The sequence below is a fragment of the Metopolophium dirhodum genome, chromosome 4 (assembly GCF_019925205.1).
Source record: "Metopolophium dirhodum isolate CAU chromosome 4, ASM1992520v1, whole genome shotgun sequence".
Classification (NCBI taxonomy): domain Eukaryota; kingdom Metazoa; phylum Arthropoda; class Insecta; order Hemiptera; family Aphididae; genus Metopolophium; species Metopolophium dirhodum.
The window spans coordinates 17,504,425-17,532,294 of NC_083563.1; the positions used below are offsets into that span (position 1 = coordinate 17,504,425).

At 27.5% G+C, this 27,870-nt stretch overlaps 1 protein-coding gene and 1 pseudogene across 4 annotated transcripts; both read right to left on the reverse strand.

The window, feature by feature from the left end:
- Window positions 1-719: 719 nt before the first annotated feature.
- On the reverse strand, window positions 720-27,869 carry LOC132943085 (uncharacterized). Of its 4 annotated transcripts, XM_061011885.1 has the most exons (10): window positions 27,436-27,869; window positions 27,260-27,354; window positions 26,103-26,182; window positions 23,880-23,994; window positions 10,898-10,951; window positions 10,435-10,530; window positions 7,743-7,892; window positions 3,045-3,101; window positions 2,736-2,970; window positions 720-1,824 (listed from the first exon to the last, which is right to left on the reverse strand). In XM_061011885.1, coding segments are annotated over exons 5-10 (561 nt in total). In that variant the 5' UTR covers window positions 10,920-10,951; window positions 23,880-23,994; window positions 26,103-26,182; window positions 27,260-27,354; window positions 27,436-27,869; the 3' UTR covers window positions 720-1,823. The 4 variants fall into 4 exon arrangements, with proteins under 4 accessions (XP_060867868.1, XP_060867870.1, XP_060867871.1 ...); XM_061011887.1 differs by lacking the exons at window positions 7,743-7,892; window positions 10,435-10,530; window positions 10,898-10,951; ... (2 more) ...; window positions 27,260-27,354; window positions 27,436-27,869 and adding exons at window positions 3,678-3,839; window positions 4,008-4,064; window positions 4,149-4,196; ... (1 more) ...; window positions 4,474-4,647; window positions 4,978-5,429; XM_061011888.1 differs by lacking the exons at window positions 7,743-7,892; window positions 10,435-10,530; window positions 10,898-10,951; ... (2 more) ...; window positions 27,260-27,354; window positions 27,436-27,869 and adding exons at window positions 3,678-3,839; window positions 4,008-4,064; window positions 4,149-4,196; ... (1 more) ...; window positions 4,474-4,647; window positions 4,728-5,429 and having other exon boundaries at window positions 2,736-2,967.
- LOC132943086 (uncharacterized) lies at window positions 5,606-7,243 on the reverse strand (annotated as a pseudogene).
- Window position 27,870: the final 1 nt, after the last annotated feature.

Here is a 27,870-nt window from a genome sequence, read left to right on the forward strand (position 1 = left end):
AAACTTAATAATTGCATAAAATTTATCTTTATTATTTCAAAAATATTCAAAATATTTAATGTATCACATATTCAACATATATTGTTAGGCCCTATAACAATATAATAATAGTAAAACATAATGTACCTATAAATTTATTTAGAATATAATATAATAGTATATATATAGTTGAAATATGATATAACTAAAAGGCAAACCTAGCCTAGCTATATTATATTGTACATAATAATTACAAAATTAAATGATATTCATATTCAATGAAACATTACTTTTTTCTTTTTTATGTTGAATGGTGCTTGAATGAGATAATACTTAAAGGAGCACACAACACAAAAAATAAGTTATTTTTATTTGAAAGCATGTTCAATTCTAAGAACAATGGTATAGGTTTTACGTTTCTACTCACATTATTCAATAAGTTATGAGTGATTTAAAAAAGACGCGTGACGTCATTGGGCCCTACTCATCGTAATCGCCCATCTTATACGCGTAAAAGTTCTTCACTTCACACAACGATTTACTAACCTAGACATTTTATTTTTGAAATTTAATTTACGTATTTATGTTAGGTTTTATGTGTTTAAGACGATGCAAGTATCAGAATTTCAATATGACGTTTAGTTTTTTATACATTAAAAATCTTAAAACAGACATTTTTGAATTCGATTAGGTAGCGGTCGGCGGCCACGTTGTTCAATTGCCGCTCGCCGCAACGCGCCATTTAACAAAAATGTACATTTTAAGATTTTTAATTTATAAAAAACTAAACGTCATATTGAAATTCTGATACTTGCATCGTCTTAAACACATAAAACCACACATTAATACGTAAATCAAATTTCAAAAATAAAATGTTTAGGTTAGTAAATCGTTGTGTGAAGCGAAGAACTTTTACACGTATAAGATAGGCGATTACGACGAGTAGGGCCCAATGACGTCACACCACTATTCTACATTTCTTAATATCTCTTAAAGTTATCATTTTTTTTACATCGGATTTTCACCAAATAATTTCATATAGCCATACCTAAAATTGTTTAACATTTAAAAAAATTTAAAGACATTTTTTTTTTGTGTTGTGTGCTCCTTTAATGTATTTTTCAATTTCATCGGTCGATGATTCATTATTAAATCGTTTAATTGATTTAACAGCATCTGGACAATAAAACAAATAACAATAATAATTATAAAAACAAAAATTAATAGTTGCATTTTAATGGTAGAAGGCATATTATTATAATATATTAAACACATATTCATATTCCATCCATTAAACTCCATATAGACCGGCATATATTACATTTATATGTATAATTATTATTTTAGATAATATAATATATCAAATATATAGGATTAAATTGCTTGAATCAAAGAAAAAGTATTAAATCATAATTATAGCATTATTAAAATAGTTGTTTTGGAATTAAACATTTTCTATGTGAATATTAGTAATTATTAACTTCCATAAATAACTTATTGACTAAAATATATAATGAAAGTTATTAATTTAAAAAGGTAGCTGTTATATAAGACTTTAAGAGTATAACAAATTCTTAGTTATATTATATACTACCAGTTATTCATAATATTATAATATAATAGATAAAGAGAAGTAATAGAAGAATTTATGAGTGCATATTACGTAAAAATAAATAATATATTTACAACATATATAACTTTTGAAATTGATAGATTTGCAAAACATTTTTTTTTATTTGCTCTGCCACAATATAAGGCTAAGATGTTGTCAGTGAACAAATATCCCATGATTCTTTTGACCATGACTTTGATACTTTTTCCACCAAGTCCAGCTAACTGTTTAGTCTAAAATGTAATAAAAAAAAAAAATAAAGTTTAATGTCATAAAATATTAAACCTTCCATATAGTACTAAAGTATGTATATTATTATAATACAGTAATTATATCTATAGTAAAAATATATTTACATGTTACCTAAGTTAAGGACCTACTAAAATAATGTAGAATAGGAATAATAAGATATTAATAACCATTTAATAATTTGAATTTGATAAAAAATATATAGATTTAATGTAATATGTATTTAATGTTACTAAGTCAAATCATTTTATTCTTTAGTAAAAACTTTTAATTTTAACCTTTAAAATCATTCAATAAATAAAAGCTATACATATTTCTGTAACACAGAAGTCAACTAACGCAAGTCCATTTTTTCAAATATTGAGTCAGTTCTATTGTTGGAATATTCTTTTTGTGATCTGTTTAATTGTATTTTAATGTAAGTCCAATTAACAATAAATTTATAGATAGTAAGAAGTATACTAACTTAAGTCCTAAACTATGATAGAAGTATAGAAACGTATGTCTAGAGTGATACATAAGAAAAGTAAAGCGAAATAATATTTTTGAAATATACAATTGTAAGTGCATTGCAATACAAACATTTTTGTATTGTCTCTCCAATAAAAATGTCATTTTTGTGACTTGCGTTACATGACTTCTGTGGTATAGATTTATTTAACGAGTATTTAATTACATAAAAATGATTTATCATAATTAAAACTAGGCATGAATGCATAATGAAAATATGTTTCACAATAGGTATATAGTTGTTATACGTTTTGTAAACATTAAAATACATTTGTAATCGATTTAGTCTAAATAATTGAACTTGAAACATTGTTTCAAAAACCATTAATTTAAGAAAAAAATTGTCTATATTTTATGAAGTCTAATTATAAATGAAATTACTTACCAATGATGCATGGTACTTCTTATCTGTTCTTCTATATTGTCTAATGTATCTTCTTCATCAATTGGTAATAAGCAGTCCAAATTAGAATATTCTAATGTAAGATCATTAGATTCTTCAACATTATAATTGTGTGAAATCTGCCTTTCGACAACCAATGTCAATTTTTCATTGATGTTTCTAATGCTGTGTTTCAATACTAACAGATTGTATAAAATGAGTTCCTTAAATTGATCTTCTGAAATTATATATTATACATCATAATTAAAACATTTAAAAATAAAACATTAGAAGGTTACTATTTTTACATACCTGAAGAATTTTTTAATTTATTTGGTTTTGGAGGCGTTTTTTGTTTATTTTCTAATACTGCAACATAATATAAGAAAATACAATAAGTAAGTAACATAATCCTAGTAAATTGTAATCATTGAACAGTTATAATTATATATTATAATTATATTATATTTTTAAACTAACAAGTAGTCAAGTAGTCAACGGTTGGCTTAAGTTATCTGGTCTAAATAATTGCTTGGATACCGCAGATCTCGCCGCAGATGCTTGTGCTATATTAGAAATACAAATTAATATGTAATGCTTTTCTTGTTATATAGGTATAGTACAATTTTGAAAAACACTATTAATAATTTTACCATATGTTTTTAATGGTGAATACTTCTGAACAGTAGTAGGAGATATTTCTTGTGAAAGAGCTATAAAAACAAAAATTAGTGTAAAACGTTTGTAAGACTATATATCAGCGTATTATATACTAGCCTTAAAATCATATTATTTATATATACTAACAATGGTATTTAGTCATCTTCATAAGAGGTGCTGATTTAATTTTTTTCTCTGTGTTTTGAGTGTAATTTAAAATATTTTTAATTTTTTATATGATAGAAAAATTGCATTTTAATAGAACTAATTATTAGGTATACATACGTGATTGAAAAGTTTCAGGAGATGGATATAATTTTCTAGGAGATTCAGATAAATTTCTCTTTTTGTTTTTTTCTGCTCTTGCCAAATTATTAGGAGAAAGTACAAAATGTTTATTTCTTCTATAAGGTGACACATTTTTCACCATGCAGAAATTATCATCAACTGTAAACGGAAATATAATTAAAATTTTTTTTTGTGAAACAGTTTGGACAACTATAATGAAATTATTCAAGTAACTAATATTCTACAAGTATATTACATAATTCCCCTAAAAACATGATTAGAATAAAATAGTATTATATATATAATATATTATAGGTAGGTACATACTAGATTCAAAAACTGGAGTTTTTGATGGTGATTTGACAAGCATATCATCAACACAAGCTGTAAAAAAATATGTGTCATTAGAAATGAATATAGAGAACATAAAATTAAATATACTATATTAATAAATCATTGAAAACTTACATTTCTTAGACAGACAATTAATGTTATTTGTACTGGAATTATTATCACCTACAATAAAGATTTTTATCAATTTTGAAGTACAATACATTTTAGGTAGGTATAGTTATTATAATTATATATATTTACTTACCAGAATCATAAGCTGGTAATTCATAATTATTGTCATCGCTATCAGTTTCAATGTCTACAAAAATAAAATAAAAATAATACACATTTTATAAACATAAGTTAATAATTGTATAAAGTACTATTAATAATAACATTTTTTTCCAATATTAATTAAATTATTAAAGAAGGTATACTATACATAATATAACCATCTTACCTGATTTGTCAGCGCCATATCCCGTTTTTTTGTTATTACTGCAATTATTACCAGATTTTGATTTTTTTCCATTATTTATATTTTTTATTTTAGAATAATTGTCATCTTCAGTAGATGATAAATCCGAAGTGATCAATTATTTTTTGCATTTCGTTCGAGCAACAAGAAACGATTCTAAAATGTATATCAAAATAATTATAGGTTATATTATTATACAATGTAGTTATTATTTTGTAAAAAAAATATAAGCTTACAAATATTTGTAGACAATGCCCTAGCTTTGAACCCTCTAGTATTTGGTATACATTGGTTTTTAATAAAACGTTTCACATGGGTCTTAGGCCAAGCACAATTATCAACTTTAAACCATGTGCTAGGTACTACCTCTACTCCATTATCTTTAAAGAAGTGAATAACCGACCACGTCATATTGAATATTGTAAACAAAAGTAAATGTCAATCAAACGATTATATTAAAATTAAATGCATTGAATTCCAAATTACCGACATCAGTACGCACTATTATAACAATTAACAATGTGAGTACACGAATAACAATTTATAGAGTAGTTACGTGATAATATTGAACCGTGATTCACTGACGTCGATTATCGAAGCGAGTTTAGAAAACATGTTGAGCAATAAGCCGTTAAGGTTTAACAACAAAATGTTCTATGACGCCATGACACCCATGACAGAAAACTATTAAAGTAAACGAGCCGAGTAGCCGACCTCGCGTCCCGTACCACGCCTATATGGCAGTACCGTTTACGAATACGGGTAAACAAGGTTATAACATCAAGTCGGTTACTAGCTCGTTTCCTAGGTTTAGACTTCAGATCATAGGTAAACGTTAACACAATGTAAATAACTGGTTATGTAAATGATTTTATACTTAGCGTAGTTATTAATATAAAAAAGAATTTAACGTTTATGTTATACATTTGTTAAGTAATTAATCTTTCAAATAGGTATAGTGTATATTATGATTGTTATTTATAACGTTTACCTAATACCTATTGTTTTTAAAATTTCATTTAAAATTATAATATCAGTATTAATAAGTATACAGAAATTATTATATTAAGAAATTCTGTACACTATAATAATATATTTAGGATGATTATAAAAATTATTTTCCTGCCTTATCTTTAATTTTAAATGAAGTTTGAATAAGAACGTACTTAATAACCTGATCAATTTCATTAGCTGCGTTATCAGCATTGGCAAATTTTTTGATTGTAAGGACAGAATCTAAAAAATTAAAATTCTAAAAATTAATTAATTAATACAAAATCAAAATTACTATATTGTTATTTAAGTTTAACTTACCAAAAATAATTTTATTTAGAAGCAATTTCTCAAATGGTAGTTTTTTGTTACCACAACCACTATATGAAAAATCACATAATATTTCTGGTATAAATAATATAGCCATTATTCTTTTTGCCATAATTTTTATTGACTTTCCTCCCACAGATGATAAACGTTTAATCAATGACAATAAAAATATATAACTTATTTAATAACAGTTCATACACGTATGAAATTCTTAAAAATCTTTACCATCTGACACCGATAATGTTTATTGTTAGACAAATCATTTTCTAATTCTTCCAACTGTTCCTGAGTTTTGATTGGTAATTTATTATCTATATCACCAGTGTCATATATACTCAAATCCTTAGTTTTTGTCAAGTTGTTTTCCTCATCTCGCTGAATCATGATGTCCAATTTTTCCTGCATTGATCTTAATTCGTACTTTATTGTTACCATAAAATTTAACAATTTTGCATACTGATCATCTATTTATAAAAAAAAAAAATTAAATAAGATAATAATATATATTGGTTTGCGCCTAATTAGTAACTTTGCTAAAGCGGTATCCCTAGTATTTAATTTTTATGGTAGGTGGGTGAATTGAGAATGCTTAATAATATATATTATAATTAAATCAATCATGATATATAGTATATTAACCAATATTTTTGAAGTATAATAATGTGTAATATACAATACTAGTATGATTGGAATAATATAATTGAAGGTACCTATACATATAGGTATACATATAATATAGTGTCTATATTTATTATTATTACTAATAATTACCTTTATGGAGAGTTCCATTACCTTTCCTTTGTTGTTTTGAGTTTGATGATTACACAATTGTCAACTAAAAGCATATTCAAAATTACAAATTAATTTTAACAATCAGTAATAAAGATAGTATACATCCTAATGTATTAAACTTAATTTATTGAAGGCATTATAATTTTAAGTAAGTAGGTATCGTTAAACTACCCTTAAGTTATAATGTATTTTCTAATGATATGCATTCAGTTGTATTACCTTTTTGAACAGTTTGTTCATTAGATGTAGATGGGCTATTCATGAGATTGTATACCATATTGAACAATTTTTTTCTAAAAATTAAAATAAAAATTAAAAATAATTTATTGAATACAAAATGTAGTAATAATATGATATAAATGTATTAATTTAAACTATTTATACTTTTTAGATATTAAAAAGTTCTTTACTAGAACTCAGAAAATAGTATATTTTAAATATGCGGATAGTGGTAACGCGGGTATTATAAAATACAATTTTTTTTTTTCATGACGATCTTAAGTTTAAGTCGTTTAAGATGACTTGTATTAAAACAGTTTACAGTGTGCACATTTCTCTATGAGTATAATATATGTGTTAATATTGTTAAGTAACTATACCCACCGCACGTTAAGTTCATGAACGGGCAGCGGACCGTTTTGTGTCCCTTACGCACGGCCAGTTTATGATTGGTTCCCCATAAAATAATTCTACAACTAACCAGCGTGGTGAAGGAGATCTATTGTTTTATAAACATGTGCACGACTCTGTTCTCACGCGAGTGTTCCGTATATTATAAAAGTGGGAGTGGTTGCAACAACGAGCGGTACGGTGGACGAAGTTATTTTGAATGTGCGACTGGTCATATATAAAATAATAATACTTGGAAAACAAAAAAGGTAAAGATATAGGTTTTAAAATTTTAAATAAAAAAAAATGTATAAGTAGTTAAATGTATATAGATTACCAAATGATAAATGTGGGCTATCTCCTTTAGCAATGATATTACTGTTTAAACAACTATTATAATTATCCACAGTATTTTGAGGAGATACAGTTGTTTTAGTAGTGAAAGGAGTATTGACTATTTAAAATAATTAATTAATGTTAATAATGTATGCAATAGAAATATATTGTATAGATATATATATAATTACTAGAATGATTAGTCTGGACAATAACATCATCTTTCAAAGGAACACTATTACCATTATCATTATGGTAGTATTTAGATTTTGAATTCAAACTTTTAATATCTGAGATCAATTGGTTGGTTGTTTGATTAACTGGAGTTGATGTAATATGTGCTAAAAACATATAAATAAATAATAATGGATAGGTATAATAGGTATACTTACACAGGGCCGGATCTTAGCTTTTTAACACCCGGGGAAACTAAAAAAATACGCCAATCTCAGGGAGATTACCAGAATTAGTATTTTTTTTTACGGAAAATCAAGCACACTCACACAGTACAGCAATATACTGGACCAATAATTTATTTACCACAAATAATTTAAACGATTTTAAACTAATCAAGTAATAGTTTAGAAGCACTTCTTATAATGGTGTATTTAAAGCTAAAACATGTGGAAAATATTTCCAAGTTTCAGGCTTAGAATAAAAATAATATTGATAATAATAACATGTATAAATTATTTATTAACAAATCTAAATTAGGTATCCATTGCTTACTTTTAATATAAAAAGCTTTATGTAAAAGAACAATATTTAATTTGCAACATAACAATATTATACATTTTTCATTTTTAATATTTGTTACAATCAAAACTTAATATTATGTACCTAAATACGGAAAAAATACAATGAAACAAAAATGTGATGTACTGTAAATTGTAATATAATGATTATAACATGAAATTTACTTTATCATGGATTATAACTTATCAATAAAATGTATATGTGACAATCGAATTTCCTCCTAAACTTAGGTAGGTGACCTTTTTTTACTTGAATTGCCTCCCGGCGTTTTCGGAGGCAATATTCGAGTATACCCAAATGGTCTACTCGAATTGCCTCACATGACACACCTGGAATATTAATTAATATATCGATAGTTGTACGTGTACTATCGATTATTATATTATTCCGTAATGGTCAAAAATAAAATGTTTAAGACAGTATAATTTACCAGACAGATTAATTTTTCGAATGCAATAATCTTATCCGCGATTAGTGATTAGTCTATCATCACCAGTTCAACACAATCAGTTTCGTTTTCGCAACCACGATAAATAACACGTTATTATATAGTATAATACATTTTTATAAAAATGAACGTGATAAGCGAGATCAGCGAAAAGGGTAAAACCATTATAATATGTGCCTAATATACCTAACCTAACCATTATAATATGTGATGGTTTTAAGTTTGGATACAAAAAATAATTAGCTATTGACATTAAACGGTGGACATGTACGAAAAAAATGTACAGCCTATTTGAAAACCGATCAACGCAATAAAATCCAGTTCGAAGATAGTAAACTTAATCACGATTGTGCGAAAGACTCAGAGCAAAAAATTAACAGACAGATACTCAGCAACAAATTGAAACGAAAAGCTTTAGAACAGATCTCTGAACGACCAGCAAAATTATTTTTAATATTATCAATTATTACTGCTGTGTCCGTCTATTTATTACAATATGTATTTGTTAATTTTATTTATTTTTTTTTTTGTTTATTTTATTTTATACTGTTTATATTATTTTACACTATACAACTTATATCATTATTATTATTACTGTTATACTATGCACCTGACACGAATAAAAAACAACATTTATTTTATACAAACTTAAGTTTTTGACTGTATAACAGAATGATATTTCATCTAAATTATGTTTGATATATTTTTTTATAAATCGATTAATTATAGCTATCGCAGGCGATTACAGTACAATAGTAGGTAGTGACCCTCTTAGGAAGCAATTCGAGTGAATAATATTTTTGAAATCGGCCCAAGTAACAATGAAATGTTTTTTACACGTTTAATAAATATTAAAACATTTCAAAAATAATGTTTTTAAAATATATATTTTTTTTATATTAAAAAAATGTTAGATTTAAAAGATTTTTAATAAAAGATAAATTACATATCAAAGTAATGTTTATTATTCAATATGTATTTCTATACATTTTAAAATTATTAATTAATAAATTTCTTTTTTTTAATATTTTAGCGCATATTTATGCAATTTTAAGTGCTATAAAATCCCAACCCTGATAATTAATAATAAGAATAGGAAAAATATTTCATTAAAAGTTTCCTAAAGTATCATGGTTTTTACTTTGCCTTTTATTATTTAAGGTTTATACAATAACACGACTAATTGGGGGGGGGGGGGGGCTGTATCTAGTATCTACATAATATATTATATGCAAGAAAACGATGTAATTGACCATACTTTAATATGTCACTAATCGGAGAGTTTAACTAAGTGTAATTTATGAATCTATGATCGACTAAGGCGTGTCACTCTCGCGCGCTGACAGTTGCGGACGGGTATTTCCACGACACTGCGTATACCTATTTCATATTTGTCCTTTTTAATTTTTAAATCAATGTTATTAGATATAACTTAACTCGATTAAAAATAAAATTATTTTATTTTATTCGCATATCCAATATTACACATTTTCTGTAAAATATTATTTGAACCAAGTTTTGACTTTTGTTTTATAGTCAATTTTAAAATTTCAATTTACAAATTTCAAACCTTAAAAATACGCCCACGAAAATTATACGCCCGGGGATAAATCCCTGACTTCCCCCCCCTAGATCCGGCCCTGTACTTACATTATTTTTAACAATGATGAAATATTTACCATATGAAGATTCAACAACAGAGCGTTTTAATGGAGACCATCCAGGATCTTTAGAAATTGTGAGTTTTTTCTCATTTGACTTTTTAACTTCATCATCTGAAATAAATCATATTGAATTATGTAATTTGTATTAACCATATTATGAAAAATAAATTAGTTTTCACTTTTCTGCAGTACCTCCTAAGTATGTTATAATTAACAGAATTATATTACAAAACTTGACTTAATAATAAATTATATAACTAATTTTCTCTAATTTGAAAAATAAAGTAGGTATACCTAAATATATATATTTCTATACATCAGTTAATATAGTCAATATTATTTATAAATTGAAACTATAGTATTTATAACTGTCTACTTATGTTTTACTAATTTAATTTATTTATTTTTAATATGAACACCTAATTTAACATAATATTACAACTAATGAACAGAACAGTTAACTTTTAAAACGGATTACCTGTTGATGATAATGATGGCATACTATCAGACTCATCGTCAGAAAACTCTCCATCTGAAATCAAAAAATAATAATTAAGATTTATTAATTATTTAATTTATCAATTAGGTACTTATTAAGAACACTCATAAGTTGGTAGGAAATGGTTTGAAATTAAAATAAACTAAATAATGTTTTTTGTGCACAAATAGAGTACATGGATACTGTATTTAGATGTATATTAACTATTATAAACTTATTATAAACTGTGCACATTAATACTATATATCGTCCCCGTTCATGCAAAACATAATAAGTCCAAAACTCGATTCTTCTGGTTTATTATTATATAGAATTCAGTTCAAATGCTATACAATATGCTATATTCAACTAAGTCCCAATATTATTTAAACATTTTAAATAAACAATTTAAAATTTAAACTAAGCCCATTTAAAATATAGTTTCCTAAATATGAAGAACACACTAGTCCATATAAACTATATGCAAGACTCACTAAATTGTTGTTTTTTAATAACTATAATAAAAAATATAAATTTTACGTTGTCATATTATTTAAAACCATTCATAAACAACTACTTTGATTATAAGAAAACCAATTAAAACAAGCAAAAACAAAATTTAGTTAAATTTAATATTTGAAAAAATGGTACTTCCGTGGTATCTCGACTACTTTAGGTTCACAACCGTGTTATCTCGACTACCAAAATATTTCCAAGACTACCTATTATATGATCAACCGTGTTATTTCGACTACCGCAATTTTTTAAATAATAAAAATAATATATAAAATATATAGGTTAAATCTATTCTGAATAATAATATAAATCTATTTTGAAACACGATAAAATGGCATAAAAATGTGTATAGAAAAAATTGTAATAATATAATATAAAAAATAAATAAAAAATGTAGTTAATAATTTTTTTGAGGAGGAAAGCAGGTTTTAATATCCACTAAAATCTTATTAAACGGTGGATCGTTACCAAGGTTTTGTCGCAAAAAAAATTCAGTCAGGTATGAATCTAGATGACGGCGAGCTGTTCCCCTATGGTTTTTGTTTTGCCACTTTGCCAATCCCCAAAGGCGTTCAATTGTTTGGGTGTATGCTTCTGTGGTTGGGTCAACAAAATTGTATGTATGATTGACAGTATAGTGATGGAAGCCGGATGATTTTAATAATTCGGTGTTATATGCACGCCAACAATCTGAATAGATCTTGGTACCTTCCTGAATGTTGTTTTTGATCGCCGTAAGTAAAGTTCCTGTTTTTCTGTCAGGTACTTTTAATAAAAATGACTTTTGTCTCACGACAAATTCCTCCGAATATCCACTGTTCGGGAAGTACCCTCCCAACATGATTTTTTCTTTTCGAAAACAAACTTTTATCAATTTCGACAATTTTCCCCGGTCCACCTATTTTCCCCTGTGGTTTATTTTCAATTGCCATTGCACATACTTCACGTAAGTAATTATTCCAGTCAATAACTCTATTTTGACTTATATATATTAAGTTCTTGTTCACACCACTTAATACTAGTCATTTCATTTGACCACCCATATATAAATCGCACAGCAGTCGTAAACGATATAGAAATCTTGTATTTAGACTTAATGTGCTTTGCATGAACGGCGATGATAAATATTAACATTTATATAAAATAAAAACACTTATAATTTTTGCATATTATAAACATTACCTACCTATATGAATAAATTTTGTTTTAAAACTTTAAATTGCATGTTTTTATTATAACAAAAACATAATTATTATATTATTATAATATTATTATTACTATAATTATTATAGTACTAACTAGTTTTTGTTATATAGAACTAATATAGTATATGTTAATCAATACTTTTAACTTGAAATTACAGGCATAGGTGCAACTAAGTGGTGGCTTATTGAGATGGCTAAATCTCCCAAATATTTCTATAGAACCCATTAAGAGGACGCCACACCCGCATGTGTTGTCTCCGTCTTACAAACGGGTAACATAGAAAATGTACGTTCAGCAGTTCACGTTTTATGCCGTTAGCTTAATAATTAGAGTGAATCGATCTATTATGAAACTCGATGGGAAGAACATTATCTGTGTTTTGTTGGAAGTTTTAAGGGAGGTGTTGGCGCCCGCAGGCAAATAGATTTTAGAAAACAAAAAAAAATTTGGAAAAAAATTTAGAAAAAACTATTCAAAATATTAAGTTCATAAAAGAATGATTATTCATGGGGCACCAAGTTATCAATTTTCAAGTCAATGCAAAATATTCAACTAGAGTTACAGTACTAAAAAAAAAAATTGAAGGGAGGAGTTGGCGCCCGCAGGCAAATAGATTTTAAAAAACAAAAAAAAAATTTGGAAAAAAATTTAGAAAAAACTATTCAAAATATTAAGTTCATTAAAGAATGATTATTCATGGGGCACCAAGTTATCAATTTTCAAGTCAAAACAAAATATTCAACTAGAGTTACAGTACTAAAAAAAAAAATTGAAGGGAGGTGTTGGCGCCCGCAGGCAAATTGATTTTAGAAAACTTAAAAAAAATTTGGAAAAAAGTTTACAGTAGAAACACACATAACGAAGTTCAAACTAAAATGTCCCGAAACATAAACAGAAAAAACTATTCAAAATATTTAGTTCATTAAAGAACTCATGGGGCACAAGTTATCAATTTTCAAGTCAATACAAAATATTCAACTAGTTACAGTACTAAAAAAAAAAATTGAAGGGAGGGGTTGGCGCCCGCAGGCAAATAGATTTTAAAAAACAAAAAAAAAATTTGGAAAAAACTATTCAAAATATTAAGTTCATAAAAGAATTATTCATGGGGCACCAAGTTATCAATTTTCAAGTCAATACAAAATATTCAACTAGAGTTACAGTACTAAAAAAAAAAAATGAAGGGAGGTGTTGGGGCCCGCAGGCAAATAGATTTTAGAAAACAAAAAAGAAATTTGGAAAAAAATGTACAGTAAAAACACACATAACGAAGTTCAAACTAAAATGTCCCGAAACTTAAACAGAAAAACTATTCAAAATATTTAGTTCATTAAAGAATTCATGGGGCACCAAGTTATCAATTTTCAAGTCAATACAAAATATTCAACTAGAGTTACAGTACTAAAAAAAAAAATTGAAGGGAGGGGTTGGCGCCCGCAGGCAAATAGATTTTAGAAAACAAAAAAAAAATTTGGAAAAAAATTTAGAAAAAACTATTCAAAATATTAAGTTCATTAAAGAATGATTTTTCATGGGGCTCTAAGTTATCAATTTTCAAGTCAATACAAAATATTCAACTAGAGTTACTCTACTAAAAAAAAAATTGAAGGGAGGTGTTGGCGCCCGCAGGCAAATTGATTTTAGAAAACTTAAAAAAAATTTGGAAAAAAGTTTACAGTAGAAACACACATAACGAAGTTCAAACTAAAATGTCCCGAAACATAAACAGAAAAAACTATTCAAAATATTTAGTTCATTAAAGAACTCATGGGGCACCAAGTTATCAATTTTCAAGTCAATACAAAATATTCAACTAGTTACAGTACTAAAAAAAAAAATTGAAGGGAGGGGTTGGCGCCCGCAGGCAAATAGATTTTAAAAAACAAAAAAAAAATTTGGAAAAAAACTATTCAAAATATTAAGTTCATAAAAGAATTATTCATGGGGCACCAAGTTATCAATTTTCAAGTCAATACAAAATATTCAACTAGAGTTACAGTACTAAAAAAAAAAAATGAAGGGAGGTGTTGGGGCCCGCAGGCAAATAGATTTTAGAAAACAAAAAAGAAATTTGGAAAAAAATGTACAGTAAAAACACACATAACGAAGTTCAAACTAAAATGTCCCGAAACTTAAACAGAAAAACTATTCAAAATATTTAGTTCATTAAAGAATTCACGGGGCACCAAGTTATCAATTTTCAAGTCAATACAAAATATTCAACTAGAGTTACAGTACTAAAAAAAAAAATTGAAGGGAGGGGTTGGCGCCCGCAGGCAAATAGATTTTAGAAAACAAAAAAAAAATTTGGAAAAAAATTTAGAAAAAACTATTCAAAATATTAAGCTTATAAAAGAATGATTATTCATGGGGCACCAAGTTATCAATTTTCAAGTCAATGCGAAATATTCAACTAGAGTTACAGTACTAAAAAAAAAAAGGTGGATAAGTGGATGTCGCTCTGCTGTACGGTAGGTTACAAGTGGGTCACTGTAATGGATGGTGTTAAATTTGAATTCAATGATATAATATTATTGTATAAGAAAAACGATTCTGAGCGAAAATAAGCTAATGATATTGCCAAGTATATTTGATGATATTATTGTGAATAAAGTAATTTATATATAACCTATTTACGTGGAGCCTTGTTTTAAATTTTCAATCCTTAGCCATAAAAGTTAAACATTTTATACATTTTAACTACAAAATAATTAATAAATTATAAATTTGATAAATGTTGTCAAAATTTGAACTTTAAATGCTTATAAAAAAAATTGTGCCTATGTATTTTTAATATTTTTCAACTGCTATTAGAACGATATATCAGGAGCCTTGTATTAAATTTTCACGCTTTTTTACCCAACAAATAAAAATTTATTGATATTTATAGAAAAAAAAACTAAATAAATTGAAAACTGACAATGTCCGTAAACAGCTCAAAAAGAGTCAAAATATTTTCAACATTTTATGGTGTATAGAAAATGCTAATATAAACATTCAGTGAAATTTTCAAGTATCTACAGTCATTCGTTTTTTAATTACAATAAAATAAGAAAATTGTTACATGAGAAATCGAGTAAATATCAAATGTTGTAAAAATATAAATTTCAGACGCTCATAAAAATTTAATTTAAGTTTCTTCTAGACATTTTTTTTTTGATAAAGGTAGACAAACTTATGAGTAATCTTATATTACATTTTCAAATCTTAGATTTAAAAAGAAAAATTTTTATGAATTCTCATCAAAATAATTTGCTATTTTTCCTGATTTTTCCGTATTTAGTCAAAATTTGAACTTTAAATGCTTATAATTAAAAACTGTGACTAAGGATTTTGAATTTTTTTCATCTGCCTTTGAAACAATAACCTAGGAGCCTTCTATTAAATTTTCAAGCTTTTTTACTCGACAGATAAAATTTTATTGATATTTATAGAAAAAAAAACTAAAAAAATTGAAAACTGACAATGGCCGTAAACAGCTCAAAAAGAGTCAAAATATTTTGTAAATTTTATGGTGTATAGAAAATGCTAATATAAACATTCAGTCAAAATTTCATGTCCCTACGGTCGTTTGTATTAGAGTTACACCAAAAACCAAAATCGATTTTCTCGAAAACAGATTTTGCGTAAAAATTCCCGTTTTTCCTTAATTTTTCTTTTGTTTTTCACGTCGCTTGTGAAAACTACTGGGAAATTTTTACTTTTGACCCCCCAAAGTACCAACTAGATTCACTTTCCTATCAGAAAAGTTACTATTGAAGAAAATCCAAGCACTTTTACTGTCCTAAAAGGTGATGACAGACACAAAAATAAAAAAAAATAAAAAATAAAAAAAAAAATAAAAAAAAAACACACATCATTGTAGAATCAATACATTCATCGCTTCGCTCAGAATCTAAAATTGAAGGGAGGAGTTGGCGCCCGCAGGCAAATAGATTTTAAAAAACAAAAAAAAAATTTGGAAAAAAATTTAGAAAAAACTATTCAAAATATTAAGTTCATTAAAGAATGATTATTCATGGGGCACCAGATTGACAATGTTTAAAAAAATTGGCTAGAGTTAAAATCATAAAAAAAAAAATTGAAGGGAGGTGTTGGCGCCCGCAGGCAAATAGATTTTAGAAAACAAAAAAAAAATTTGGAAAAAAATTTAGAAAAAACTATTCAAAATATTAAGTTCATAAAATAATGATTATTCATGGGGCACCAAGTTATCAATTTTCAAGTCAATACAAAATATTCAACTAGAGTTACAGTACTAAAAAAAAAAATTGAAGGGAGGTGTTGGCGCCCGCAGGCAAATAGATTTTAAAAAACAAAAAAGAAATTTGGAAAAAAGTTTACAGTAGCAACACATAACGAAGTTCAAACTAAAATGTCCCGAAACATAAACAGAAAAAACTATTTAAAATATTTAGTTCATTAAAGAATGATTATTCATGGGGCACCAGATTGACAATGTTTAAAAAAATTGGCTAGAGTTAAAATCATAAAAAAAAAAATTGAAGGGAGGTGTTGGCGCCCGCAGGCAAATTGATTTTAGAAAACAAAAAAGAAATTTGGAAAAAAGTTTACAGTAGGAACACACATAACGAAGTTCAAACTAAAATGTCCCGAAACATAAACAGAAAAAACTATTTAAAATATTTAGTTTATTAAAGAATGATTATTCATGGGGCACAAGATTGACAATGTTTAAAAAAATTAACTAGAGTTAAAATCATAAAAAAAAAAATTGAAGGGAGGTGTTGGCGCCCGCAGGCAAATAGATTTTAGAAAACAAAAAAAAATTTGGAAAAAATTTGACAGTATGAATACACATTACAAAGTTCAAACTAAAATGTCCCGAAACTTAAACAGAAGCAACTATCAAAATATTTAGTTCATTAAAGAATGATTTTTCATGGGGCTCTAAGTTATCAATTTTCAAGTCAATACAAAATATTCAACTAGAGTTACTCTACTAAAAAAAAAATTGAAGGGAGGTGTTGGCGCCCGCAGGCAAATTGATTTTAGAAAACAAAAAAGAAATTTGGAAAAAAGTTTACAGTAGCAACACACATAACGAAGTTCAAACTAAAATGTCCCGAAACATAAACAGAAAAAACTATTCAAAATATTTAGTTCATTAAAGAATTCATGGGGCACCAAGTTATCAATTTTCAAGTCAATACAAAATATTCAACTAGAGTTACAGTACTAAAAAAAAAAATTGAAGGGAGGTGTCTGCACCCGCAGGCAAATAGATTTTAAAAAACAAAAAAGAAATTTGGAAAAAAGTTTACAGTAGCAACACATAACGAAGTTCAAACTAAAATGTCCCGAAACTTAAACAGAAGAAACTATCAAAATATTTAGTTCATTAATGAATGATTTTTCATGGGGCTCTAAGTTATCAATTTTCAAGTCAATACAAAATATTCAACTAGAGTTACTCTACTAAAAAAAAAATTGAAGGGAGGTGTTGGCGCCCGCAGGCAAATTGATTTTAGAAAACAAAAAAGAAATTTGGAAAAAAGTTTACAGTAGCAACACATAACGAAGTTCAAACTAAAATGTCCCGAAACATAAACAGAAAAAACTATTTAAAATATTTAGTTCATTAAAGAATGATTATTCATGGGGCACCAGATTGACAATGTTTAAAAAAATTGGCTAGAGTTAAAATCATAAAAAAAAAAATTGAAGGGAGGTGTTGGCGCCCGCAGGCAAATAGATTTTAGAAAACAAAAAAAAAATTTGGAAAAAAATTTAGAAAAAACTATTCAAAGTATTAATTTCATAAAAGAATGATTATTCATGGGGCACCAAGATATGAATTTTCAAGTGAATACAAAATATTCAACTAGAGTTACAGTACTAAAAAAAAAAATTGAAGGGAGGTGTTGGCGCCCGCAGGCAAATAGATTTTAGAAAACAAAAAAAAATTTGGAAAAAATTTGACAGTATGAATACACATTACAAAGTTCAAACTAAAATGTCCCGAAACGCAAACAGAAAAAACTATTTAAAATATTTAGTTCATTAAAGAATGATTATTCAGGGGGCACCAAGTTATCAATTTTTAAGTCAATTCAAAATATTCAACTAGAGTTACAGTACTAAAAAAAAAAATTGAAGTGAAGTGTTGGCGCTCGCAGGCAAATTGATTTTAGAAAACAAAAAAGAAATTTGGAAAAAAGTTTACAGTAGCAACACATAACGAAGTTCAAACTAAAATGTCCCGAAACATAAACAGAAAAAACTATTTAAAATATTTAGTTCATTAAAGAATGATTATTCATGGGGCACCAGATTGACAATGTTTAAAAAAATTGGCTAGAGTTAAAATCATAAAAAAATTTGAAGGGAGGTGTTGGCGCCCGCAGGCAAATTGATTTTAGAAAACAAAAAAGAAATTTGGAAAAAAGTTTACAGTAGGAACACACATAACGAAGTTCAAACTAAAATGTCCCGAAACATAAACAGAAAAAACTATTTAAAATATTTAGTTTATTAAAGAATGATTATTCATGGGGCACAAGATTGACAATGTTTAAAAAAATTAACTAGAGTTAAAATCATAAAAAAAAAAATTGAAGGGAGGTGTTGGCGCCCGCAGGCAAATAGATTTTAGAAAACAAAAAAAAATTTGGAAAAAATTTGACAGTATGAATACACATTACAAAGTTCAAACTAAAATGTCCCGAAACTTAAACAGAAGAAACTATCAAAATATTTAGTTCATTAAAGAATGATTTTTCATGGGGCTCTAAGTTATCAATTTTCAAGTCAATACAAAATATTCAACTAGAGTTACACTACTAAAAAAAAAAAATTGATGGGAGGTGTTGGCGCCCGCAGGCATATAGATTTTAAGAATACAAAAAAAAATTTGTGCGGAAAAAAATTAGATTTAGTACAATGTAAAAAAATGTGGAAAGAAAACCCTGAGAATTCTTTGACAGTAGGATAATAAAACACAATACTATATATTAAATTAAAACTATTGATTTTATACATTTTCTATTTACAAAACCTCATAAGTATTGAAAACCTTATAAAATCCTAACAAAATTATATTTTGTTATATTTTAAAATACATTTTATAATTTGTTGTGTTAAAAAAATCATTATTTAATGTTGGCTGTATTTAAGTTTTTAATAACTATACTGGTACAACTCTAGCTGACAGTCTTTTAAGACCGTGTTAAAAACTATAATAATTAGTTAACGTCTAATTTACTGTCCTATCCTAACCTAACCTAACATAACCAAATTAATAATATTTAAATATTTTCTTTCATTGTTATGTTTACAATATCAAATACCTTTATAGTTAGTAGGAAAAGATCATCGCAAAGCTCACGACCAGTGATTGTAGTCGTCTATCATTACCATAGCTTCAACTTACCTTAGGTTTCCCAAACTAGCTTCTTATGACTAATTACTTAGGACACTTTGAATAAAAAGTTCCTGAGTTGCAGGTTGCGGAACTTATAAGTGATTGATTATCAAGTTGATCCTTAGATTGTTGACACCTTAGTTCCCCTCGAAGACCGCTGGTAAGACTATTACCATATACTATTATGTCCTATCCATTATGTTATATCTATATTATCTATGATGGAGCCATACCCAGCTCACTCGTGTAAACAATTTGAAGCACATAAAAGCGATTAATGAGTCTCTATTAATGATAATATGAAATCCCAGACCTGTCCCCCATACTCTGATATTAAGAGCCCAGCCCACCTTCATATTCTCTATGCAAAAAGTAAATTTAAGACAAATTTATAAATCAATGCACAGTCTCTCTATTGTACTAATATTTGTGATTTCATTAATTTTCAGTATTTTGTATAATTAGTAATAATTAGTAAACCTAACCTACTGAGGCAACCTTGAGGCGTTTCCTTTTAGGAAATTAATTAAATCCTAAAACATAACTCTTAATTCAAGAGTTTGTAACTAATACAATCATAATATAATATGAGTATAGTACATTTCGTAATATTTTTTTATAATATTTACTGTTGGTGAAATATTAAGTTTGTATTTCTAATATAATATATGTTATGATATTTATGGATGACACTTGCACCATAGCCCCTCGATATAGTAATGTGGCGACCCGGCACATCTCTTTTAGATAAATGATTAAATACTTAATCAAGTCTTCCAATTTACTAAACATTTATGTTTTGTAGATAATTTGAAGAAAAATTTAAAATTGAAGAGAGACTGTGTGAATTAACAAAATTTGTGGTATGAAATGTTTATTTGAACACCTGTTATAATGTATTATATTGAACTTAAGTTAATTTTTTATAATGTACTGTAATAGTAAACATTTGAACGTTTATTACAATATACGTATATTATACATAGATTTCAAGTATGATTTTTTTTAGTTTTTTTTTGATAGTTACCTACCTACTACAATACTAGACACTTTATTTTTATATTTTGAAGCAATATTATATGTTTTGGATTATTTAGATCTATATAAACTAAATTTCAGACCCATAGTTTAGTATTTAAAGTTTGTGTGATCAAAGTCGTGGAACCAAATTTTATCAGACTCTACTAGAATGTTGTAGTTAAATTAAACTATAATATAGGTATGTGGAATAACAGTACCTAACCTTCTATTATAATTTGTTATGAATATAATATTTTAAGTAATAACTCAAATTTAGCACTTTTACGGTACTTAATACATTTTCCTAATATTTTAACAGAAATTATGGAGCTAAAAATATAGAAATACCTATATTATGTGACGGTCCATAATTGATAGTTTTGTTTCATTTATAATAATAATGCTTTTTAATATACTTTTTCATAAATTAATATTTATTACAGTTGGTTTTTATGATTTGTTTGAACTATTAGTACGTATTTTTTTGGGGAGATCCCTATTATTACAACACCGTTACCAATATGCGTTTTATTCTGGTTAGTTATAATATAATTGCATGTTTTCATGATTTCTTCGTATTTATGCTTATTTTCTTAAAATGTTTTTATATTTTCGGTTAGGTTAGGATGTCAGATTTTTAGCGCACCATTTATTTCTCTCTCCGACCCACGCACAATCATTTTAGTGTTTTCTTAATCGTACATTTGGTATGCTACGCGTGGGTCAAAGATGGAAAACAAATAGTGCGCTGACATCCCAACCAGCAACAAGTTTACACGAGTGAGCTGGGTATGGCTCCATCATAGATAATAAAGATATGGATAGGACATAATGGTCTTATCAGCGGTCTTCGTCCTTCGAGGGGAACAATTGAGGCCAAATAAAGTATACTCATATCGAGTATCGACTATCAATATAAAGGAGCCTCAATTGCCTTCCCCTCCGGGAACGCGGCCTCAAATGTATTTAACATAGGCGTGGACTATCCATGGTGTCAACAATCAGAGGATCAACTTGATAATCAAACACTTAAGTTCGGCAACCTAGCTGCAGCAACTCAGGATCTTTTTATTCTGAAAAGTGTCCTAATGAGTCATAAGAATGTTAGTTAGGTAAACCTGTGGTGAGTTGAAGCTAGTGGCCTTTGCAATTCAAGATCTTTTCCCACGTATTCGGCATTGTTAACATAACTATTCTACCTTTACACTTTTTCTTCCCCCGACTCTCACAGCTATATACAGGTTCAGCCACTCTCATTCCACACCTCCATATGATCGGTATTCTGTCTATCCATCTCTTCTTCAGTCTTCTCACCCCTCATTTCCCACCTAAATTAACTAACTTCTATAGCCACTCTCACTATCTCTTATCATACAGTGACCGAACCACCTAAACCTATTCTCTCTTGTTTTCACTACAACCTACACTACCCTTAATTAATTAATTTCTTATTCTATCCTCTTTTGTACCTTAACACCTAACTTATTATTCTCATATCTGCTACCCTCACTCCACTTACCTACCCTAACCTTACATTTCTTTTTCATCTTTCCCTTTCATACACCAAACATTCTGAAATCCTGTTGACCCATTTCCTTATCTTCGCCATATTACACACTACCTAATTCCTATTCACCCAGTCTCTAAATACCTACAAGTAATCGTACTTGATTATCGGTGAAAATATTTAAATATCATTGAGCGAATTCCCTACTCGAAAGAATTACTTAAAAAAATATCATACCTCCCAATTTTCTAATTTTTAACACGACTTTATTGATAGCCGGAATAGTGTTATACCAGTATAATTACAATACAAATATTGAAAAATTTCGGGCAATACATCCTTTGATCAATTAACAATAATAAAAAAAAAACCTACTGAGAAATAAGAAAATACATACCCCGTGACGGAATCAAAATCTGCTACGAAACTTAGTCTTCGAAGCACTGAAACGTTCACACATTTCAATCTGCTTATGATATAATATTATTCCCAGTTTGAAAATTTTTATTACACAGGTCACAGAGTTTGTATTTTTAAATGTTGTATTCAAGGATTTATTAGTTTTATTTTTATACCTAACAAAAATTACATTTATTCACAAGTCAGTTATCAACTAGAACTCGACTACGAGTAAGACAGCGTTTGGATTGTTCGGACTAGGTACTTGTCCAATACTCGAATACCAGAATTTAAATTAAAGAATGTGATATACCTAGGTAACATATCGATCGATTCTAAAACAGAAACTTAACCTAGGTACAAATAATATCATAATATCAAATAGTGAAATGTGAAAATTTGAAGAAAATTTCCTATAGGTATATCCCGTAAAACCCCCAAAATAAAACGTACGTTTGAGGTGTTCTCTTAAAACCCAAATGTTTGATACCCGTATCCCGTATGCGCAGAAAATGTATGTTTCACATTTAACGAAAACTAAAACTATCGTGACGGAACGGAATTACGAAGAACGTATAAGACAAAAATAATCGTCACCAAGTGGTAGGTATAATCTGCTATGTACTTACAAATCATATTAAATAACATTAAACATTATGTATTTTCTTATTTTATTAGGTAGGTATAAAAACCTACCTTAATCCTACTTATAAAAGCATTGCCTAATCATTGATTTCAAATTTTAAAAATTATTCTACTATAACAATAAGTTAACAGTTGTAGGCAAAGTATTATAATTTAAGGTATTTTTCATAATATCCTTATTTTTGTACACCTATAACAACTGGATTTTAAAAACTACTCTACGCCTAGCGAGTATATAAGTTTGTCTGACAATAAATATTTACATTAAGTCTACCGCGTCAACAGAGTAGAAGGACAAAACTTACGTAATTATTTATTCTTCCGGCGAAACGCGTTCCCTTCGAGTGTATAATATTGTCTAGTGTCAGAGCTGTGCATCTCCGCCAAGGAAAATGCATATCTTCGATCCAAAAGTTCAGTCTGGAAGTATTGAGATTAATGACATTTAAAAAAATAGGCACCTAGCTCATGACCAGAATGGAACGAAATATGTGAGTACGTATTGGAATCGCTGTTCGTCTCAGACGATTGTCATTTGCCATAGATTATTTATAATTATAACCTAACCGTCCTAATCATAGAAAATATATATATGGTCCTAACCGATGGATGATGGATATTTTTACATTATCTTCAAAAAAACATTTATTAGTTTCTATGCTGTAAATTAAATTCAAATTTACAATATAGATAACGGTTTTTTTACTTGGTAACCATTTATTTATTACTTGGTTTATTAAAAAATTCTAATTGATATAAAATAGTAATTAAATAAAAATAGTTTTATTGATCCCAATACTTAAAAATAATGTTTCAAATAAAATAATAAAAAGATTTTAAGAAATACCTATTAATTAATATGTATTACCTAAATAACAAAATAACTAAATAAATTCGTGTTTTTTTTTAAACATTTTCACGCCTCCTCTCTTACGAAATTGTGTCACTTCTCCTTAGAGTAGCATAGGAGGTTATGAACACTTGAAATTGTGCATGTTAAAAAATCAGCCATATCCTCCTCCCCCTCCCTTGACAAAATCATTTGACTCATTTAGCTACTTTTTGAATTAAGAACGTTACATTGAACATACAAAACGGTACCTACCTACATAATAGTTATCAACCTAAAACGTTAAGTTATAAATAGGACGTAGATTTAAATGCATTAAAAACAAGAAAAATGCCTTAAAATATTTGACTTCAACCCATATAAATGTTCTAATTTCATTTTTCAATTCGTTGATAATATATGAAACGAATTCTTTGCTTGGAAAGCAATGTCATAGAAAATTCAGAAAATGCAGTTTATATTTAAATCCGTGGCCTAATTATAAATAATAATTTCTGATGCATTGATGCTGAAGAGTGAGGGGGGTGGACAATCAGCCGTACCGAAATCTAACATCTTAAACACTTAATATAAACAATTTTTCACACACGCGTCATGGTATAAAAATAAAAAATATTTATAATTCATATTTATACCGATTTATGCCGATCTTCTATATTAATAATAATTATAAATATATAGCAATAACAAATCATTTTTGAATAGCGGCCCACCTGAAAGTTCCCAGTATCCCGCCGGCTCAGTCCGCCCCTGGTTCATATTGTAACCGTTAAATCTAAATAATCTATTATAAACACAGTTACTTTTTACCGATATTATAAGTTAAAATTTGGACGAAGTTACATATTAAAACCAAGAAGAACGAATATAGTTATTTTGTTGTAATTTAAAAATAGTAGGTATTCGCGGATTTATGAAACTTTTAGAGTATATTATTATAATTTATATACACGATGACACTTTCAAATGTAATTTTTGGGCAAAAATGACTTTAACCTACTATATTGTAGGTACTAATGCCTAATAGTAACTGTAACTGTAAATATAACTTTTGAACTTTTAGGAACATAAAAGGTAACACATTCGTGTATGTAGTATTACACTATTTATATATAGGTATATTTATATACCTATACGAGTATATAAGTAGATACATTATTCATAAGTGCGCACACGTCAGGATAGGCTGCAGTTGACCATTCCGTGAATATTACTTTTATGTGTACTTGGTTATACGTCCCTAATCCCTATGATTTAGAATATAGATATTAGGTGAACAATAGAAGTTAAGTATGTGACACTAAATTAATAGTTACCTATAACTTATAATAACGTTGTATTTGGAAAAAAAAATTACCAGTTATTAATTAAAATTGTATCTTATGACTATTATCAGTTATATGCTATAACATATATTTCTATAAATTAAACCAGAACATATTATATGTATATTAAGTACCTTATATAGGTAAGCTCCTATTAATTATAATTATTCTACGAACAGGGACTGGAAAAACGACGATGACGTTTATATCTCGCGTATTTTATATACATTTCTGGTTCGGAACTAAAATATGCGCATACAACACTTGGATAGCACATTTTTCGTGACATTAAATATTTATTTTAAGTCTTAAAAGTAAATTTAAGCCCCAAAAGAATATAAAAACAAACTTACTTTAATTATCGACTCTTTCGGCGGAATCCGTGACGTGTGTGAACTGCGACGCCCATGAGGAAACGCTCAAGATTACAGAACTTAGAATATTGTAATTTATGAAAAATAAAATTATACGAAACGCAGTAAGTTTTTTGCTCATGTTTTCTTTGCTTATTGAAATTTTAGAATTTTTAATCGACTGTGTCTTCTGCAACGACTTTGAGATTTGCCATAGATAAATAAATAAATGATATAGATTTTATACTAGGTACGTTAATATGATGAATCCACGGATATAATATAATGCAACTTTTTATATCAAAGACTTCCGTGTTAAGGATCAATTTGTTTATTGAAATTTGATATGACAATAAAACCAAAATAGTTTATAATTTTGAATTTGAATTATAATAATATGATATAGGTATTATTTAAATTATTATTTTAGTTTATCAATTTAATTATTGATTAAGGTGGTGAATAGGTATCAGAAACACAAGAAAATTTTTATAAGAGTATATTGTATTTTATGAATTATTAAATAAAAAGGTGATTACTGGATTTTAGAGTTAACATAAAGCCATAAACGTATACAGTAAATTCATCAAATACCATAATACCAACTAGATTTCCAAAACTCTAAGTCTATAATTTTAGATTCTGGGCGGATCGATGACTGTATTAATTTTATAATGATGTGTTCTTTATTTTTTTAATATTTTCAATTATTTTTTCTTGTGGTCTGTGTAAATATATTTTTGGTGTTTTAAGGCTGCTGTAAGATCAATTTATGAGAATCCTTGCATTTAATTGTTAGGATTATTTGATATGAATAATTATTTTATAGAAGGTACTTATTTATAGGTAAGTCGATCAGAAACTATATTTACACTGAATAATGTTAATAGTAAAAATCTATTAAGATATCTATTATTTGTATTTATTTGTTAATAATAATTAAAACTTAAATATCAGCAGTAATCTTGTTCCTTTCACAAAATGTTTTTTAATTATTTTTACGAAGACGGTCTCGCGTATTTTATACATTGCGCTTTTGGGATTAAACTTATAAATGCTTCTACGTAACCCAGTTAACAGATTGTCCGTGGCAATAAATATTTAATTTAAGCCTAAAAAGTAAATGTAAAATAGCAATAATATGAAAACAAACTTACGCGTAAGCATCGACTCTTCCGGTGAAACCTAGCTAGAGTGCCGCCGCCGCCGAAGAAACTATCTTTATCCATCTTCATCTCGCTCTGAACTGAAACTTGAAAGTATCAAAATATTTTATGAAAATAACCTGAATACCTGATCATAACGAAATGTGTGAGTTTGTGTTAAAACTTACATTATAATGTATACGGCTCATAACTGTCGGTCTATATCGATGGCTTATTACTTATTTGTTCACTGAAATTATTAAAATTGTTTATCGTCGCCGACGAATGTCGACAATTGACGATTGCCATAGATATTATAAAATATATTATTTACTATGATAAATCCATAGAACTTTATATTATACTAAGTATCTATACAGTCTATTGATAAATATTAAATCGTATGTACTTTTACAGAAAGTACTTTGTGATCAGCAATGTACCTATTCTGGTTATCTATTTCAGTTATAGTTCGCATGCCAAATTTAACTATGCGAAACTGGTCCGCAAGTTTATAGACATTTTATTATTCGAATGCATTATCCCACCAGTTCTTCTAGACACAGTGTTTGAGAAGTTATATTTTTTTGCTACCTAATTAAATTACAATATTTTTTTTTTTA

Excerpts from the sequence above, each read along its gene's own strand:
- LOC132943085 (XM_061011885.1), bottom strand. The coding sequence starts at position 10,919 with ATGCCATCATTATCATCAACAG. Across the intron at positions 7,893-10,434 it reads TGTTGTTGAATCTTCATATG|CACATATTACATCAACTCCA; the intron begins GTAAATATTTCA and ends ATATGTTTTTAG. Across the intron at positions 2,971-3,044 it reads TAAATTAAAAAATTCTTCAG|AAGATCAATTTAAGGAACTC; the intron begins GTATGTAAAAAT and ends ATATAATTTCAG.